Here is an 18,801-nt window from a genome sequence, read left to right on the forward strand (position 1 = left end):
AAAAGAAAGAAAAAACTTTCATCATTCAACATTTTCACCATCACTCATACATAATCACTGTCTGTAGAGGTGCTCAGATACAACATAGTCCATATATTTTCTGTGTTCTTCAATCCAAGTCTTGGGTCCCTTACATGCTCAATGACTGTTGTAAACTTGGGTTCATCACTAAGTGCCTTTCCCATAAATGGAATTCACCACGGAAATTGTAGGAAAACTAACAAATGTGACTAAATTAGTTGCTTTTTATATGCCAGTCAATACATGCAGTGTTTTCATAACCTTTACATCAACAGGGCTAAAATGTGAGGAGACTGGAGATAATGTGTATGTACAGTACAAATTGAGAGGGAATCCAAGATTTACATATATTTTGCTTCCTTCCATCTGCATAATCAGGGTTATAATGACAGGAAATTATAAAGTGAATACAGTGCCTTGTGTATATTGTATATACTGTGCATCAAATTATTTGTTAGAATTTTTTTTCTTTCTTTCTTTCAACACACCGGCCGTATCCCACCGAGGCGGGGTGGCCCAAAAGGAAAAACGAAAGTTTCTCCTTTTACATTTAGTAATATATACAGGAGAAGAGGTTACTAGCCCCTTGCTCCTGGCATTTTAGTCGCCTCTTACAACACGCATGGCTTACGGAGGAAGAATTCTGTTCCACTTCCCCATGGAGATAAGAGGAAATAAACAAGAATAAGAACTAGAAAGAAAATAGAAGAAAACCCAGAGGGGTGTGTATATATGTGCTTGTACATGTATGTGTAGTGTGACCTAAGTGTAAGTAGAAGTAGCAAGACGTACCTGAAATCTTGCATGTTCATGAGACAGAAAAAAGGACACCAGCAATCCTACCATCATGTAAAACAATTACAGGCTTTCGTTTTACACTCACTTGGCAGGACGGTAGTACCTCCCTGGGCGGTTGCTGTCTACAAACCTACTACCTATAAGAATTTTTTTTGTGATAACTAAATGACTTGCACATTCTCAGTTGACAGGTTCTGCACCTGTATGAGAGATACTACCACCACCACTATTGTATTATCATTTGCTTCTGTGCACTTATATAATTAAGGTTAAAAAATGAAAGGAACCTGAATATAATGTGTACACAATCCTACTTCATATACATTTGTGCATCATTTTAGTTAGTACAATCTTGGGAATTGGTGGTGGTGGAGTTTATTCTTTCAATGGCCATCATAGAATTACATCAATAAGGCCAGGATCCCTTGTATAGTTCTACATCATGAGCTTAGGTCACTGATAAGCTGCGAGTTGTAAATTTTGGCCTAATTGTGAGAGAGTGGGCCTGCATGGCGAGTACACACTTGTGTCCATTTTTACCTAACATAAAATAATCTTTTTATGAGGATAGTGAGGCTCAGGTTAGGGTGTGTAGAAGAGAGGGAGACTACTTCCCAGTAAAAGTAGGCCTTAGACAGGGATGTGTAATGTTACCATGGTTTAATATATTTATAGATGGGGTTGTAAAAGAAGTAAATGCTAGGGTGTTTGGGAGAGGGTTGGGATTAAATTATGGGGAATCAAATACAAAATATCAAATTGGGGAGGAGGAGTATGGAAGAAGTGAATGTTTTCAGATACTTGGGAGTTGATGTGTCGGCGGATGGATTTATGAAGGATAAGGTTAATCATAGAATTGATGAAGGAAAAAAGGTCGAGTGGTGCGTTGAGGTATATGTGGAGTCAAAAAACGTTATCTATGGAGGCAAAGAAGGGAATGTATGAAAGTATAGTAGTACCAACACACTTATATGGGTGTGAAGCTTGGGTGGTAAGTCTAGCAGCGAGGAGACGGTTGGAGGCAGTGGAGATGTCCTGTCTAAAGGGCGATGTGTGGTGTAAATATTATGCAGAAAATTCGGAGTGTGGAAATTAGGAAAAGGTGTGGAGTTAATAAAAGTATTAGTCAGAGGGCTGAAGAGGGGTTGTTGAGGTGGTTTGGTCATTTAGAGAGAATGGATCAAAGTAGAATGACCTGGAGAGCGTATAAATCTGTAGGGGAAGGAAGGCGGGGTAGGGGTCGTCCTCGAAAAGGTTGTAGGGAGGGGGTAAAGGCGGTTTTGTGGGTGAGGGGCTTGAACTTCCAGTAAGCGTACGTGAGCATGTTAGATAGGAATGAATGGAGATGAATGGTATTTGGGACCTGACGATCTGTTGGAGTGTGAGCAGGGTAATATTTAGTGAAGGGATTCAGGGAAACCGGTTATTTTTATATAGTCGGACTTGAGTCCTGGAAATGGGAAGTACAATGCCTGCACTCTAAAGGAGGTGTTCGGGATATTGGCAGTTTGGAGGGATATGTTGTGTATCTTTATAGGTATATGCTTCTAAGCTGTTGTGTTCTGAGCACCTCTGCAAAAACAGTGATTATGTGTGAGTGAGGTGAAATTGTTGAATGATGATGAAAGTATTTTCTTTTTGGGGTTTTTCTTTCTTTTTTGGGTCACCCTGCCTCGGTGGGAGACGGCAAACTTGCTAAAAAAAAAAAAAAATCTTGTCCCACGCATTTCATGATAGGAAAAGCAAAAAACTGACCATGTATTTGATTTAAAGTAGCGACATTGGGGTGTTTTCTAGAATGATTTTTATGGTTTTTATTGACTTTTTTGGTGTCATTTGATAGAATGGAAGATATACAGTGGTACCTCAATTTTCAAACTTAATGCATTTCAGGAGGCTGTTGGAGTAGTGAGTAGTATGAATATTGACTAAATTTTTCCCATAAGAAATAATGCAAATTGGATTAATTCATTCCAGACCCCAAAAAATTACCAGTTATAGAACATTTTAAGTGAAAATATTGCTTACTTAAACCTATATAATAATACAGTAGTACCTTGATTTACGAGTTTTCCGAGTTAACGAGCCGTCGCTCAGTCGATTTTTTGTTTTGAGTTACGAGCCGAAGTCTGAGTTATGAGCAAATGAAAAAAAAATATTTACTGAAAATGACACTTGGCAAGAACCCCAGCCTAAATGGCACAACAAAAGGTGGTCTTGGGACTTGGTACTTATAAAACAATGCTAGTGCGAGGTTTTCACTGGAGGTAATCGTGTAATTATCTTCAGTTATTCTACAAGAAAATAAAGTTGCTAAGTTTTTGACATTTGCAAAATATCTTGCCCTTTACTCCCATAAATATCCCAAAATATTTTGGAATATTTCCAATATTCCTCAAGTCAGTTGTAGAACAATCATTTTTTTTTTATTCCTTTCAATATTATTGCATTTACTTCAATAATAAATGGTGGGCTTCATGAGAAAATTGCTTTTGTTTCAGTGTTTTCCTTTGAAATTAGTGATCTAGCGCAGTTAGCCTCTCAAAAGAACTGTTTTCTCTTACCCAGGACCAAAGAACATTATAGGAAGGAGCAGTAATGATTTTACATCCTCAGACTGGTCCTGGACACTCACCACATTATGGCCTATTTTATTCATTCTAGAGTATGTATCGTGTTTCTATCTTATAGGCTTTATTATGTCATATTAGATCAATTTTGATAGATAAATAAACCCTAGAGTTGATATTAGCATTATATTGAAGTATTTTCTTCTGCTCCTGGGGTGGTTCTTTGGGGGCTGGAACAGATTAATGGCTTTTCAGTTAATTTCAGCGAGGAAAATTGATTTGATATACGAGGAAATTGAGTTATGTGCTCGGTTATGGAACAAATTAACCCCTTTCAGGGTCAAGACCCTTGATCCTTAACTCCCACTCAGGGTTGAAAAATAAAAAAAAATTTTTTCTTCTTATGAAATGATGGATAAATATTTTCCGATCATAATGACATCAAAAGTATGAAATTTTATAGAAAAACTAAGGGAATTATGCTCTCGCGAAGTTAGCTGTATCGATGATATTTACTCATTGGCGATTTCGCCCACTTTGAGCCTTGTTTTCGGCCAATTTCAATGCTTCAGTCTACTAAAATCATAGCTATTTCATTAGAATTCCATTTCTATCGATCGAGTTCAAGAAACTGCCCATATACTAATTTCAAATACCCAATAAAGTGGTCAGAAATTGGCAATTTGGCCAATTTCACAAAAATTTCAAATGATGCCAATTTAAAAATAGGATCCAGAATAAACAAGGCAGACATTCCTGGCACTAAAATAACATTTTATCTGTTCATTAGTCACTGTTCCATGCCCCTGTTACATTACTTTTGCTTTCCATTTTGAATTTTTATTCTTGCAAAAAATAGAAGATTTACTGTTTTATATACTGCTGTATCATTGTAAAAAGGAATAAATAATATCAGCGCACTTGTACAAGAATATTACTCACCAGTTGACGTGTTTTAGACACGTGGCATGATTTGATTACTGTTGAACATCAGCAAAAATTGAACATTTTTGCTACTTTGTGCTCAATTTCGAGGTACTTGTCTTCGTGAAACCAATCAAAATTATCTGTATTTCTGTAATATATCTTCCATTCTATCAAATGAGATCAAGAAAATGAGAATACAACCATAAATACCATACGAAAATAGACTGCAACGTCACTGTTTTAAACCAAAAACAGTTGGAGTTTTTTTTTTTTTTTTCTTGTTATGCACTGTGTGCTGCAGGATTCTTTTTATGCTGCGCACACTGACCATGTGGACCCATTATTTTAATCTAGGCCTACCAGCCTTTTCCCTCTTGATTTGAAGGCGCTAGAATTTATGCGTACTAGTATGACATCAACCCTGGCACGTAAGATGTACTAGTACGGCACCAACCCTGAAAGGGTTAAACTCGTAAGTCAAAGTACCACTGTATTTGCATATATAAAATCATCCATGAAAACTATAAAAACAATAAATACATGAAATAAATGAAAATTTAATAGCACTTACCTTTACTTGGGAGTGCTGATTGCCTAAGAGGAAGGTGGAGAGATGTTATTGTTTGGAAAGGTGTCACCTATAAAAACATCAGGTAACTGCCCATCTGGTGTTTTTTTTTTTTCTTTTCTGTCTGTGCAGCAGCACTTGATGGGGATTCACTAGCATTTGATTTTTTTCTTTGCTAAAGAAGCTGTCCAAGTTGTCTGCTTTTGATGACTTTTCAAAATTTTTCTAAAGAGGTCAACAACATTGTCATTGAACAGATTGCTTCTCCTATTCACAATATTATTGTTAGGATGCCATTTTTCTACCAGGCTCTGGATTTGAACTCAATTGTAACAGTTCCTTAATTTCTGTAGTGGAAATGTTAACCTTACTTTTTTCTTCCTCCTCCTCCTGAAGAAATTTCCTCAACCACTTCTTGCTGCTCCTTGTGCAGGTCTTGAAGTTCTTCTGTGATGAGCTCATTCTTGTGATCCTCCACCAACTCCTCTACATCCTCATCATCCATTTCCAAACCCATGGACTGGCCAAGAGAAACAATATCCTTCACAATAGGCTCTGCCTCAAAGTCTTCAGAATCTCTGACTGACATAGTCTAGCCACAGGCAGGCAGAGTTCATTGTCCTGAAAGAAACTTTTCCCCAGCTTTGTCTGTTATCCTTAAACACTGGAGGATATTAAAACACTTTTTCCAAAATTTGCTAAGGGTAAGCTCTGTTTCAGAGGTCACTTTAAAGCACCTTTTAAACAGTGCTTTTGTGTAAAGTTTCGTAAAATTGGTAATTACCTGCTGGTTCATGGATTGGATAACAGGAGTGGTGTTAGGTTGCAAGAACTTAACATAATGAAGCTGTATTCATCCGTCAAATTTACCTCCAATCCTGTTGGGTGAGCAAGAGCATTGTCCATTACTAAGAGTGCACTGGCAGCCTCCCCATTCCTTACTATGAATCCCACTTTTCTCTCTAAACCTATCAAACCAGCCCCTACTTGCCTTAAATTCGTCATTTTCAGCACTGTCTCGCCTAAGATCGCAATATAACTGCTTTACTTTTTCACAAATTGTTGTTTCAGAAACACTTTCACTGACAAAAGATTTTTCATTTCTTCAATTATCTGTGACCTTTTCACAACAATTTTTTCACTCCTTTCTCCATATCAGACCCTTTTATTGGCTCTTTATTTTTCATTATGGTGGATTTTGCCATATATTAAGTGGCCAGATCCGACATGTGTTCCACTTTGCAATGAGTTCTTTTTTCACTTTGTCATTCTCACTGCTTTCCTTTTAGGCTTGTTTGGATCACTACTCTGTTTTAGGGCATGATTACTTATTTTCAATTAAAATATTTAACCGTTAAACTGTCCAAACGTAGATCTACGTTTGCACGCATAGCGCTCCAAACGTAGATCAGTTTTATTTTTCATTCCTTCAAATTTGATACAATAGGCTTGAGTTCCCTAGACATGAAAGAATGGGTCTATGCACTCAGTGTGTGCACTACTAAAAAATCTGGGAGCACTTAGTACCTTGCGGGAGTGCCAGCTAGAGCAAATAGCGTGACAAACACCAGGGATTCACTGATGCTATGTCACATTAACACTCCCATTTTAAGAGGAAAGTAAAAATAGGTTAGATAAATGCATGAGTGAGTGTGAGTGGGTGTGAGTTGAACCTGACTAGCTTGTACTACTAGGTCTGATGTCATGCTCCTTCCTTCAATGGATGTGACCTGACTAGGTGGGTCATTGGTCTAAACTGGAGGGGAGGGTGACATGTACCTGCCTTCCGTGGGCCAGTAAGCCTGCTGCAGTGTTCCTTCTTTCTTATGTTCTCATGTATTCGGCAGGCTGGCCGGCTGGCTTGCTTTGGCTGTCTCTGGCTCTGTCTATATCTCTATCTGTCTATATCTCTGTCTATATCTCTGTCTCACATGTACACATAAGTACAGTTATTATACATAGTATAAATTACCTAGGATAATCCAGAAATTCCAGGCAAAGATAGACAGACAAATAGATAGATAGACACACAGAAACATGTTTGTGTGTATCAGTGAAAACAAATAAAGCAGGGTTCCCTTGAGCACCCATTTATAAAGTGTCACCGAGCTGATAAAAGATGTCATAACAAGATTCTTCAAGGTGTGTGATATACATATACTCCAGGCAGACAGAAAGACAGATAAGCAGACACATACAGGCAGATAGAGACAGATAGACAGACACAGACTGACAGACAGGCAGGCAGATAGATAAATAGACAGAGAGACGAGATATGTTTGTGTGTAACAGTGATAACAAATACAGCGAGGGTTAGCTGGAGAAGTGGGCATTTATCAAATGTCACTGGGCTATCAACAGTATAGGGATGCCTTTCATAACAACATGCTTCAAGGTATACTCAGGGTATCTAAAACATTGCTGGGACCTATAAATACTTTGTATACATTTCTAGACAAGAGTAAATAACCCAAGCTGGTGTAAATGTTCACCTGTCAATGTGATTGTGACTATTTGAGCACTACTTCAGTACCTAATATTAGTGTCAGAACAAAGATTGGCTATGAAATTACAAGAACTATTGTAAATTGTAATTATCAGAACATAAAAAATATATAAAGTAAAAATGAGAAAAGAAGGTATATCGGCAACACTTCTGCAAGCGGCAGGAGTCGATGTTGCTGACAGGTGAGCATCCAGAGCCAACTTCATGGTCTTGTATCTCTGTAAGTACTGACCCTAAATTTTTTTTTTTTTATCCTATAACATGTAGAAAAATGTGCTCTTCATTTTAACCCTTTCAGGGTTGGCAGGCCTTCTCCTAAACTTGTTATCAGGGTAGGAAATTTTTCGAAATTTTTTTTTTTATTATTATGAAATGATAGAGAATCTTTTCCCGATCACAATGACACCAAAAGTAAGAAATTTGATGAAAAACTTATGGAATTATGCTCTCGCAAAGTTAGCGGTCTTGACGATGTTTATGCATCGGCAATTTCGCCCACTTTGGGCCCTATTTTCAGCCAATTCCAATGTACCAGTCGACAGAAAATCGTAACTATTTCGCTAGAACTCCAGTTTTTCTATCGAATGAGTACAAGAAACCACCCATTTATTGATTTCAACTATCCAATAAAGTGGTCAGAAACTGGCAATTTTGCCAATTTCACACAAATTTCAAAAGATGCCAATTTCCAAATACGGTCCAGAATAAACAAGACAGACATTCCTGGCACTAAAATAACATTTCCTCTGTTCATTAGTCACGTCCCCATGCCTCTGTTACATTTCTTTTGCTTTCTACTTTGAACTTTTGTTCTCACAAAAAATAGAAGATTTACTTAACGTTATGCAGTCTACTGCATTAGTGTAGAAATGGTGTAGAAATGGTATAATTAATATCAGCACACTTGTGAAAGAATATTAGACTCACCAGTCGACGTGTATTGGATGCATGGCATGATTTATTTACTTTTGAACTTTAGCAAAAATTGAACATTTCTGCTACTTTGAGCTCAATTTCAAGGCCCTTTTCTTTGTGAAACCAGTCAAAATCATCTCAATTTCTATAATATGTCTTCCATTCTATAAAATGAGACCAGGAAAACTAGAATACAACCATAAATAGCATACGAAAATACACTGCAAAGTCGCTGTTTTAAACCAAAAACACGGTTGAATTTTTTTTTCTCTCATTATGCACTGTGTGCTGCAGGATTTTTTTATACTGCACACGCTGACCACATAGACCCATTCTTTGATGTGTAGGCCTACCAGCTTTCTCTCGCTAGATTTGAAGGTGCTAGAATTTATGCGTACTAGTATGGCACCAACCCTGGCGTACAAGCCGTACTAGTACGGCACCAACCCTGAAAGGGTTAAAAGAAAAAAACGATTTTTTTATTTTTCAAAACATTCGGAGCGCCACTTGAGTGAATGTAGATCTACGTTTGGACAGTTTAAGGGTTAAGGAATTTGTGGTGTATTTGTATTTTTTTTTTTATGGTAGTATTCTTCATTTCTTGGCATCATTTGATAGAATGGAATATATATTACAGAAGATGAGATGATTTTGATTGGTTTCAGGATAGGAAGTACGTAGCTTGAAATTGAGCTTAATTAAAGTAGTGGAAATATAAATTTTTGCTGATATGCCAGAACAAACAAATCACGTCACTCGCCCAGTACACGTCCAGGTGGTCGGTCTAATATGCATTCACGAATGTGCTGACGTTATTTATACAATTATTTCAATAATGTAAATGTTGCAGTTTTATAACTATAGTGTAAGTGCTCCTCTGGCAAGACAGTGATGGAGTGAATGATGAAAGTTTTTCTTTTTCGGGCCACCCTGCCTTGGTGGGAGATGGCTGATGTGTTAACAAATTAATTCCATTTTTTTTTATTAAGTCTTGTAATGTAACCCATGAACAGAGGAAATGTTATTTTAGTGCCAGGAATATTTACATTGTTTATTTTGGACCCTATTTTGAAATTGGCATATTTTGAAATTTGAGAAATTGGCGAAATTACCAATTTCTGATCACTTTATTGGGTAATTGAAATAGTTGATTGGGCGATTTCTTGTGCTTAATCGATAAAATGGAAGCCATACCAGTGAAATAGCTAAGAATTTGGTTGATTGTAGCAGTGTAATTGGCCTAAAAATAGGCCTCAGTGGGCAGAATTGCTAATGTGTAAATATCGCTGATACAGCAAAATTCGCGCAAGCATAATTTTACCAGTTTTCCATCAGATTTCGTACTTTTTGTTTTATTACTCTCAGGAAAAGATTCTCTACCTGAGTCAAGGTGATCTAAAAAGAATTTTTTTTTTTTATTTAGTAGTTAATACAGGAGAAGGGGTTACTAGCCTTTTGCACCTTGCATTTTAGTCACCTCTTATGACATGCATGTTCATGCCATCATACAATTATTAATTTCACCACTCCTTATTCTCTACAGCATGTGCTGTTGGAGTGTGAGCAAAGTAACATTTATGAAGGGATTCAGGGAAACCGGCAGGCCGGACTTGAGTCCTGGAGATGGGAAGTACAGTGCCTGCACTCTGAAGGAGGGGTGTTAATGTTGCAGTTTAAAAACTGTAGTGTAAAGCACCCTTCTGGCAAGACAGTGATGGAGTGAATGATGAAAGTTTTTCTTTTTCGGGCCACCCTGCCTTGGTGGGAATCGGCCACTGTGTTAATAAAATAAAATAAAATAAAAGTATTCTCTACATAATATTTACAGCACATAATCTCAGACACAGCTTCATTTTGCCTGGGGTTTTCTCCATGTAAGATTTAAATGTGCCACCACTTTTTAGTATCCATTGATAAAATTTTCTTTCCACAGACTCCTCAACATTCCAGCTACCTTTTTTTCCCCTCATTCATTATTTTGATTCACCTCATCTTTTATAGACCAATCTTTTGACATTTCACCTCAAAATATTTATGTTCATTAATATCCTCTATTCGCCTTCCTTCCGGTCATTTTTAACATGCATTTTGTGTTATATCAATTTAAAAAGTGATGACTCGGATTTCCGGTCAACTAAATTTCTTAATGATGAATTTTGTTTATCTAAATCCTGATGGTGAAAAAACCTACTTGTACATAAAAGAAAGCATGTCATGACAAATTTTTATAACTTGCTCTTTGGGCTTGAGGGTATGGTGTATGGTACAAGCCTTTGCGTGCGTATTTATATAACCATGTAAGGGCTGAGCTTGCCATGTTTTGTGATGCATTAATTCGTTCTTTTCTTATTTTTTATGCTAATTATCTGAAACTTAGTTCATGGCAAATGCTGTTCGTAGTAAGGCTTTCTTTCAGTTTAATTTTTTTTTTTTAAGGTCTGGTGTGGGACTGCTCGAACCCTTTTTAGTTTCTTCAACATTTAATTTTCATTTCTTATTTATTCCATTTCTAAACCTTTGTTTATTTATAGAAATATTGCTGCTGTTATCTGTGCATATTTTATATTTACTTTTATTTCCTGCATATAATACAAAAATATTTGCCATTAAGTCCGATTCATCTACCTTCATCAGATTTCAAGAAGTGCTCGATCCCCACAGGTGAAGATTTTGGTCCCCAATAGTACAGCGGGCATGATCATTGGTAAGGGTGGCACTTACATCAAGCAGATCAAAGAAGAAAGTGGTGCTTATGTTCAGATCTCGCAAAAGGCAAAAGATCAGTCTTTGGCTGAACGGTGTATCACTGTCATATGTGAGTTGTTTTCTGCATTTGCATATTTTTTAGATAGTAATATTTAGGTACAAGAAACATTTTAATATGAAAGTTCTGTACTCGCAAGATTGGTTTAGATGTACACCTACCATCTGACTTATGACCTGCTTGATATATGACCACTCTACTTACGACTATGATTTGTATGCAAATTGTCTGGGAAATAAACAACTGTTTGTGTTTTACACAGTGTGTCTCCTAAACCTTATAGTATAAAATACAGCACTAACAGCATGAAAAGTAAAGTAAAAAATGAAATACCAAAATAAAACAATAAAATAAAATCCTTACTTTATGTGATGCTGATATTCAGTAGTAAGATTCGACTTACGTCCGTTTTGGCTTATGACCGGTTAGTCGGAACCAAGCTTGGTCGTAAGTTGGATGGTAGGTGTAGGTATTTTTCATAAATGATTATATATTTATAATTGAATTATGTGTAATTAAACTGCGTATTACTGTGCTTGCTATGGCAGTTTGTAAATGCATAATTGGTTTTCTAGTTTTGTGTTGAAGAGATTAGTAAATTGATGATAATGTGACTTAGAGATTTCAAATTAGTCTGGAAACGCATCTCATAGTTCATATTTTGCTATTGAAAGTTCAAAGGTTTTTGTCATTCCATTCATTTGACTCCCACAGTGGAAAGCAGTATTTGTATGCATTTCAGAGTTCACCAATTGGCACTACCCTGTAGTGGCTTGTCTTGAAATAGCCCACATTTCCTATTTAAGTAGTAATGAAACCTGTCTTGTTTCTGCAAAACATTTGGGGTACTGATAGAGAGGTTACAAGGTTTTAAAAGTGTTCCTGAGGTAGCTGGTAGTATAGGTAGCAGATAGGTAGACGGTAATTCAGGAAACTACTACTGTCTTGTCATAAGATTGAAAACAAATGGTACAGGAACATCATGAACACTCAAGATGGTTAGTAAAACTTTATAATTTCAAATTGTACAGGTTCATTCCATGTTGAGTGGACCAGGGATCCCCACCTGACTATCTCCAATTTTGATAAAAATTTACCTGAAGGTTGGCATGTATGTCATACTAACTTTGGGAAAGTTTTAGTTCATGATATGTAATAGTAGTAATGCTATGGCCCTCAGAGTGAAGTCCTCTGAAAATTTCATCAACCTGCAGCATACAATCAACAATGTTCAGGTTATTGCTATGGCAGATCTAGAAGAGTAAAAGTTGTGTAAGTGGACATGCCTATACAACGTTTGGAGCTTATTTCAAAAATTGCAGTCCTAAAACACTCGCTTTTTCTTTTTTCACAGTATGAAGCCAAAGTAGGCCAAAAAAATGTCGCGTAAAATTTAATCTTGAATTGAACTGTCTATATCTCTAAAGAAGAACGTTGTTTTAGTATGACATTATTGTAGCCAGCTACCCAAGTGGACATCGTCACAATCCTAAAATGTCAGACTCCAAACCTTTTAAGTTCCTTTGCTAATGGTACCTAAAAATGCCCTCGCAGACCTCACTAAAGTAAATAACAAAAAGGCACAATACCGTGACTGGAACGATACACAAATAACCCGCACATAAAAAAGAGAGAAGCTTACGACGACGTTTCGGTCCGACTTGGACCATTGACAAAGTCGGACCGAAACGTCGTCGTAAGCTTCTCTCTTTTTTATGTGCGGGTTATTTGTGTACCTCACTAAAGTTTAGTCCCTTTTTGAAGACCAGTAATAAAAAAGCAGCACAACCAATTTTCTTAAAAAAACATCACTAGAAACAGCAAATTCTAAACTACAAGATATCAGTTTTCTGGATAGGCATTTTGTCCTTGAAGGGAGAAAACAGGCCTTAAAATAAGGTGAATTTTTGGCTTGCACTATGTTCTAATGCAAACCAGGAATTTTTCAGTTGCTGTTGTTATGAAGTAAGAACAGGTACAACTTTGTGTTTGTCAGTAGTGTTACTGTGTACTTGTGTAGTATACTTAGATATACCAAGCTGAACAGTTGTCGGTGGCAATTTCAGAAATTATTGAATTAATTGAGACTGATATTTATTTCGCAAATTAAGGTTAATGTAAAAAAAAAAAAAGGGGGGGGGGGCAGGCATGACATGCACCATTTTTGCCCTTGCCGTATTTTTTTTTTCCTCAATGGCTAATCTGCAGTTGATCAGTTTAAGGCTATTAACACTCTGATTTTCCTTTGAAATGGATTACAGCAGTGTCGGTCTGTTATTCATTTGTTGTTAAAAAAAAAAAAACTGTGTTGCAAACAGATTCTTGATTCATAATTGAACTTCAAACCTGAGTGCTTACTTAACAGCTCTTGGTCTTCAGCTTCAGACTCTCTGAAAAACTTGAAGCCTATTTTCTTTGCATAGAATTTCATAGAATGGCACTCTGTTGAATTGTCAGCTAATTCAACAGCACATGGGTCCAATCGCCCTGGGTTTGCTTCACTTTCAGACCTGATAAACTCTGCAGATTCCATTTTCTCTGCCTGAAAAAAAATAAAATTCTTTTCACTCATTCAGTTGAAATAAGCATCAAACAAACAAAATTTGGGCATGAATATTACAGCTCAAAAATACAAGTAAATGTTACACTGTAGAAAAAACAGTAAAGTATATATCCTAATGAAACATATTCAATAATGTATGATCTAACTGCATAAAATCAGTAATTTTCTCCAAAATTTCTGTTATATTAATGTTTTTTTTTGAAAATCGGCAATGTCAAAATTACTATCACGGTTGTCACAACACTTCTTTTGACAACTTTAAGCTTAATTTGCAAAATAAATACCAGTGCCTATCAGTTCAGATAACAATTTCTGAAATTGCCACCAAAAATTGTATAAGGACACCCAAACATGAAGTTTTAGCTGTTGTTGCTGTATAACAGCAACTGAAAAGTACCTGGTTTTCATTATAACATTATGCAAGCCAAAAATCACCTTATTTGAAGGTGTTTTCTCCCTTCAAGGGCAAAATGCCTGTCTAGAAATACAGTAGACCGTTACATTACACTGTAGTTATTTATGTTCCTGAAAATGCCATGTTAGGTAAAACTGTGTTAGATAAACTGAAGAACTTGTGGGAAAAATAGGGTTACGTTCCTGGAAGCCCCCAAAAAGCCAAACAATTTTTTTTAGACCAACAGATTTTGCAAAAATAAAAGCGAATATATAATTGTAGTTCATTGTCGTGATGTATTATGTTTTTTACTGCTTGAGACTACAAATGCAACAGAAATAATAGTACAGTGGACCCCCGCTTAACGATCACCTCCCAATGCAACCAATTATGTAAGTGTATTTATGTAAGTGCATTTGTACGTGTATGTTTGGGGGTCTGAAATGGACTAATCTACTTCACAGTATTCCTAATGGGAACAAATTCGGTCAGAACTGGCACCTGAACATACTTCTGGAATGAAAAAATATCGTTAACCGGGGGTCCACTGTATTTCTTACCTTAAATTGTGGGTGCTGGTGTTTGTGGATAATTGTGAAGAGAGTGGAGATGCATGGTTTAGCCCTACTTGGCTGATATGGATGGTTGTTGGTTGTCGGTAGAAGTGGATGGTAGAGGTTCTGGTACTAAAGTCAATGGTTGAATTGGAGTGTGCATAAATTCTGTAATGGATCTCTGGGCTCTTTTACCCTGCAGTACATTATGCAGCTGATGGTAAGGCATCATCAGCTAGTCTAGACCCCTTTTCAAAGCACTGCTTCTAGATTTGTCAAGGTCCTCCCTCGTATCTGTGCATTGAGCTCTGCCAACATTTCCTCTGGACTCCTGTCGTCGTCATCATCATCTAAGAGCTCATTCACATCTTCTTTCATATCTTCAAAACCATCACCTGGTAATCTCCTTGCCAGCTGAACAGTTTCCTGAACCTGATTCTCAAGCAAGGAAAACCAGTGAAAGAGTTAATTACAGAAGGCCATAACTTTCCCCAGCCTACATTTAATGTTGATTTGGGCACTTCACTCCATGCACTTCTAGCATAGCTGATGGCATCTGCAATGTTAAATTTATTCCAGAAACTTGGTACTGCCAGGTTGGAGTCAGTCCATTGATGCAACTAGTTTTTTCACAACTTTTTGTGTGTAGTTACACATGCATGACTTAACTCCCTGATCCAGTTGTTGTATTAAAGATGTTGTATTTGGAGGTAAAAATATAACTTTTACATGTGGGGTCACATCCAGCAAAGCTTGTGGATTAGTACGGGAATTATCAAGAACGAAGAGAGCCTTGAATGCAAGGTTCTTGCTGTGCAGATAAAACTGGACTTCAGGAATCAAGTGATGCTTAAACCGGTCAATAAATATTTCCTCTGTCATCCATACTGACTGGTTTGACTTCCAATTTACTGGTAAAGTGTTTTTATCTACACCTTTCAAAGCACGAGGATTCTTAGTGGTAAATAACCACGGGCTTAAAATTGAAATCACCTAACGCATTACCGCAAAGGAGCAAGGTGAAGCGATTCTTTGCTGTCTTGAAGCCCTGTGCACTTTCCTCTTGCTGACTGATATAAGTTCTTGTTGGCATTTTTTTCCAAAGAACACTTGTCTCATCAGCATTAAACACTTGATGTGGCTCATAGCTACCCTTAGAAATAATTTCCTGCGATTCAGGAGGGAAATTACTTGCTGCTGTATGATCAGCTGAAGAACTTTCACCAGAAAACTTAATATTATGTAGAACTTAATATTTTGTAACTTATTATGCAATTTAAAGTTGTGGAACCAGCCTGTGCTAAACATTCACACTTTTTCAGGCCTTTCTTCCTTATCACACACTAAACAACTGTAAGGCCTTTTCCCTAATTAACCCTTAAACTGTCCAAACATAGGTCTACATTGACATGCGTAGTGCTCTGAACATAGATCTACATCCAATTTTACACGCTTTCAAATGGAGAAAATAAAGGTCGGAGCACTATGCACGTTAACGTAGGTCTATGTTTGGACAGTTTAAGAGTGAAGATGAAATTAAGTGGTGCATCTACCTTTGTTTTTTGTTCGAGCCATTCAGGCAACAAGTTTTCAGTTTTATTTACTTGTTGTGATCTATGTGTCGTTCTTTTCATGAGATGACATCCTGGGTTATTCATTACACAAGCTTGTATATTCACCTCATTATTTTTAATTGTACGAACTGATGCTTCATTAAGATCATAGGCTTTCACTATATCCACCACACGTGAGCCACTCTTTAGCTTGTCTAATATCTCGATTTTCTTCGTAACTCCTAGACTTAAACGCTTAAACCTTTTCTTGCCACTTTCAGCAACACTTGTATGTCTACTGGGTGCCATGATTGCTTGGCAGATACAAGATTTGGCAGTTAAATGATCTGAACTCAATACACAAACATAATAAACACACCTACCTCCTAGCTGTGCTGGAAGTATCTTGTGGGCGACGCTCCAAATTTTTTCCCCTCCCGCAAACTGAACCGTGTTAATTTTATGAAGTGTTGTATAAAATTGTGCCGCAATTTTTCAGTAGTGCAATAACTAAAACATGCCAAATAAAACCGTGGAATATAATGGTCTACTGTATCTTGAAGTTTAGAATCCAAACTACCATTCCTCCATTTCCCCCCAAAACTCTTCTTAAATCACAACCAAAGCTTCGTCTTGAAGCCGAACATGATGCCTTAAGCTGTATTGATAACTTAGTCACACAGAATACTCTTTCACAAATTATTTACGTTGATGGTTCTGTTCACCAGTCCACTGGTGCAGCTGGTAGTGCTGTTGTCATACAGAGTGATGACTCTCATAAAGAAATTGGAGCACGTATCAATAACTGGTCCTCTACCCTTCAAACAGAACTGTTTGCCATACTCCTTGCACTCAAATGAGTTCATGTATCTAAGGTTGACACTTTAATTGTAACTGATTCTCTGTCATCCATAAATAATCTCAACTCATTAAGTATAAATTGTGGCATGCTTGTGTTAGAAGCCAGACATAGGTATGGTAAGATTGTGGACAGTGGAGTCAGAGTGCACATGCTGTGGATTCCCTCTCACATTGGTCTTCAGATGCATGATAGAACTGATAAATTGGCTAAGCTGTATGCTTTCAAAGAGGGGGTAGATTACAATCTTGGGTTGTCAGTTAGCAGTTTGAGAACAATAATACGAAAAGAACTTCAAATGAACTTTATTGACTTAAGACTTAGGGAGATTGACACAAGTCAGTCCATCTATCATCATTCCATCATGTAGGAGGGGCCACATGTCTATGGTGCATCCAACAAGATAAGCAGACTCTTTGATGTCACTAACGCCCAGCTCCGGTTGGGTTACAAGTATCTATGGCAGGTTAAATCACCACCACCAGATGTAGACCAAATGTAATGTAAACTTTGCCAGATGGATTATTGTCACACCTTGCGTCATTATGTACTGGAGTGATCAAATTAATGAATTTAGAAACAACTCACTCAGAAATGTTCAAGAAATGGCAAAGTATTTTATCCACGGTGGTGTATTACAGACCATTCTGGAGAAATATCCTGACTTTGCTAGCTGTAAATAATGCCTTACCATGTGTGTGTGTGTGTGTGTGTGTGGGGGGGGGGTGTGCGTGCTTGTGTGTATGCATATATTTGTACGCTCGTGTGCATGTGTGTGTGCGTGCGCCCTTGTGTGTGTGTGTGCGCGCGTGCGCTAGTGTGGGTGTATGACCCACTTAATATTTGTATTTATAACTCATTACAATTGTGACCAGGTGTGGATGTATCAGTGGCTCATTACTTTGTAATTTGTTCGTGACTGTAACCATGTATAGGAGTGAAGCTGATTCATTACCTTTGTAACTTGCCATGATTGTGACCAGATCTACCTTGAGTTCATTACCTTTGTAACTAGTTCAGCTATCATAACTTTGGGGTCCAGTCCCTGGACCCATTATGTACCTTTGTAATCTTTCGACTACCGCCCACAGGATGGGTATGGGGTGCATAATAAAGATATTAACTTTAACTGGGGTTTATGAGGGCATTTTTAGGTACCATTAGCATAGGAACTAAAAACGTTTGGAGTCTGATATTTTAGGATTATGATGCTGTCCACTTGGGTAGCTAGCTACAATAATGTCATACTAAAATAATGTTTTCCTATAGAGATATAGGTAGCTGAATTCAAGATTCAGTTTTATACAGGATTTTTTTTTTCCTACTTTGGCTTCATATTGTGAAAAAAGTAAAAGCTTGTAAAGTTTTAGGACTGCAATTTTTGAAATCAGCTCCAAAAGTTTTATAGTCATGTTGTCTTGCACAACTTTCATTCTTCAAGATCTGCTACAGCAGTAACTTGAACATAGTTGATTGTGTGCTGCGGGTCGGTGAAATTTTCACCTGTCTCCACTCTGAGGGCCATAGCATAATTACTGTTGCATATCATAAACTAAAATTTTCCCAAAGATAGTTTGATATACATACCAATCTTCTGCTTATACTTAGGTCACACTACACATGCATGTGCAAACATACATATACACACCCCTCTAGGTTTTCTTTATTTTCTTACTAGTTCTTACTAGTTCTTATATGGGTGTGAAGCTTGGGTGATGAATGTTGCAGCGAGGAGAAGGCTGGAGGCAGTGGAGATGTCATGTCTGAGGGCAATGTGTGGTGTGAATATAATGCAGAGAATTCGTAGTT

The 18,801-nt window shown here is 37.2% G+C and overlaps 1 protein-coding gene across 11 annotated transcripts in view; it reads left to right on the forward strand.

Annotated features, from left to right (window-relative positions):
- ps (RNA-binding protein Nova-1-like protein passilla) overlaps positions 1–18,801 on the forward strand; it is a 167,487-nt gene that overhangs the window by 22,659 nt on the left and 126,027 nt on the right. For 10 of the 11 annotated variants that reach the window (XR_011392267.1, XR_011392269.1, XR_011392272.1 and 7 more), the window contains exon 4: positions 10,940–11,120. Coding sequence is in view for 4 of the 11 variants with exons in the window: in XM_070087269.1 (XP_069943370.1) it covers positions 10,940–11,120 (181 nt within the window). In the remaining 7 variants the exon portion in view is untranslated. The remainder of the gene's footprint in view (positions 1–10,939; positions 11,121–18,801) is intronic. The other variant, XM_070087268.1, reaches the window with a different exon arrangement.

Source organism: Cherax quadricarinatus, chromosome 21 (assembly GCF_038502225.1).
Source record: "Cherax quadricarinatus isolate ZL_2023a chromosome 21, ASM3850222v1, whole genome shotgun sequence".
Taxonomy (NCBI): domain Eukaryota; kingdom Metazoa; phylum Arthropoda; class Malacostraca; order Decapoda; family Parastacidae; genus Cherax; species Cherax quadricarinatus.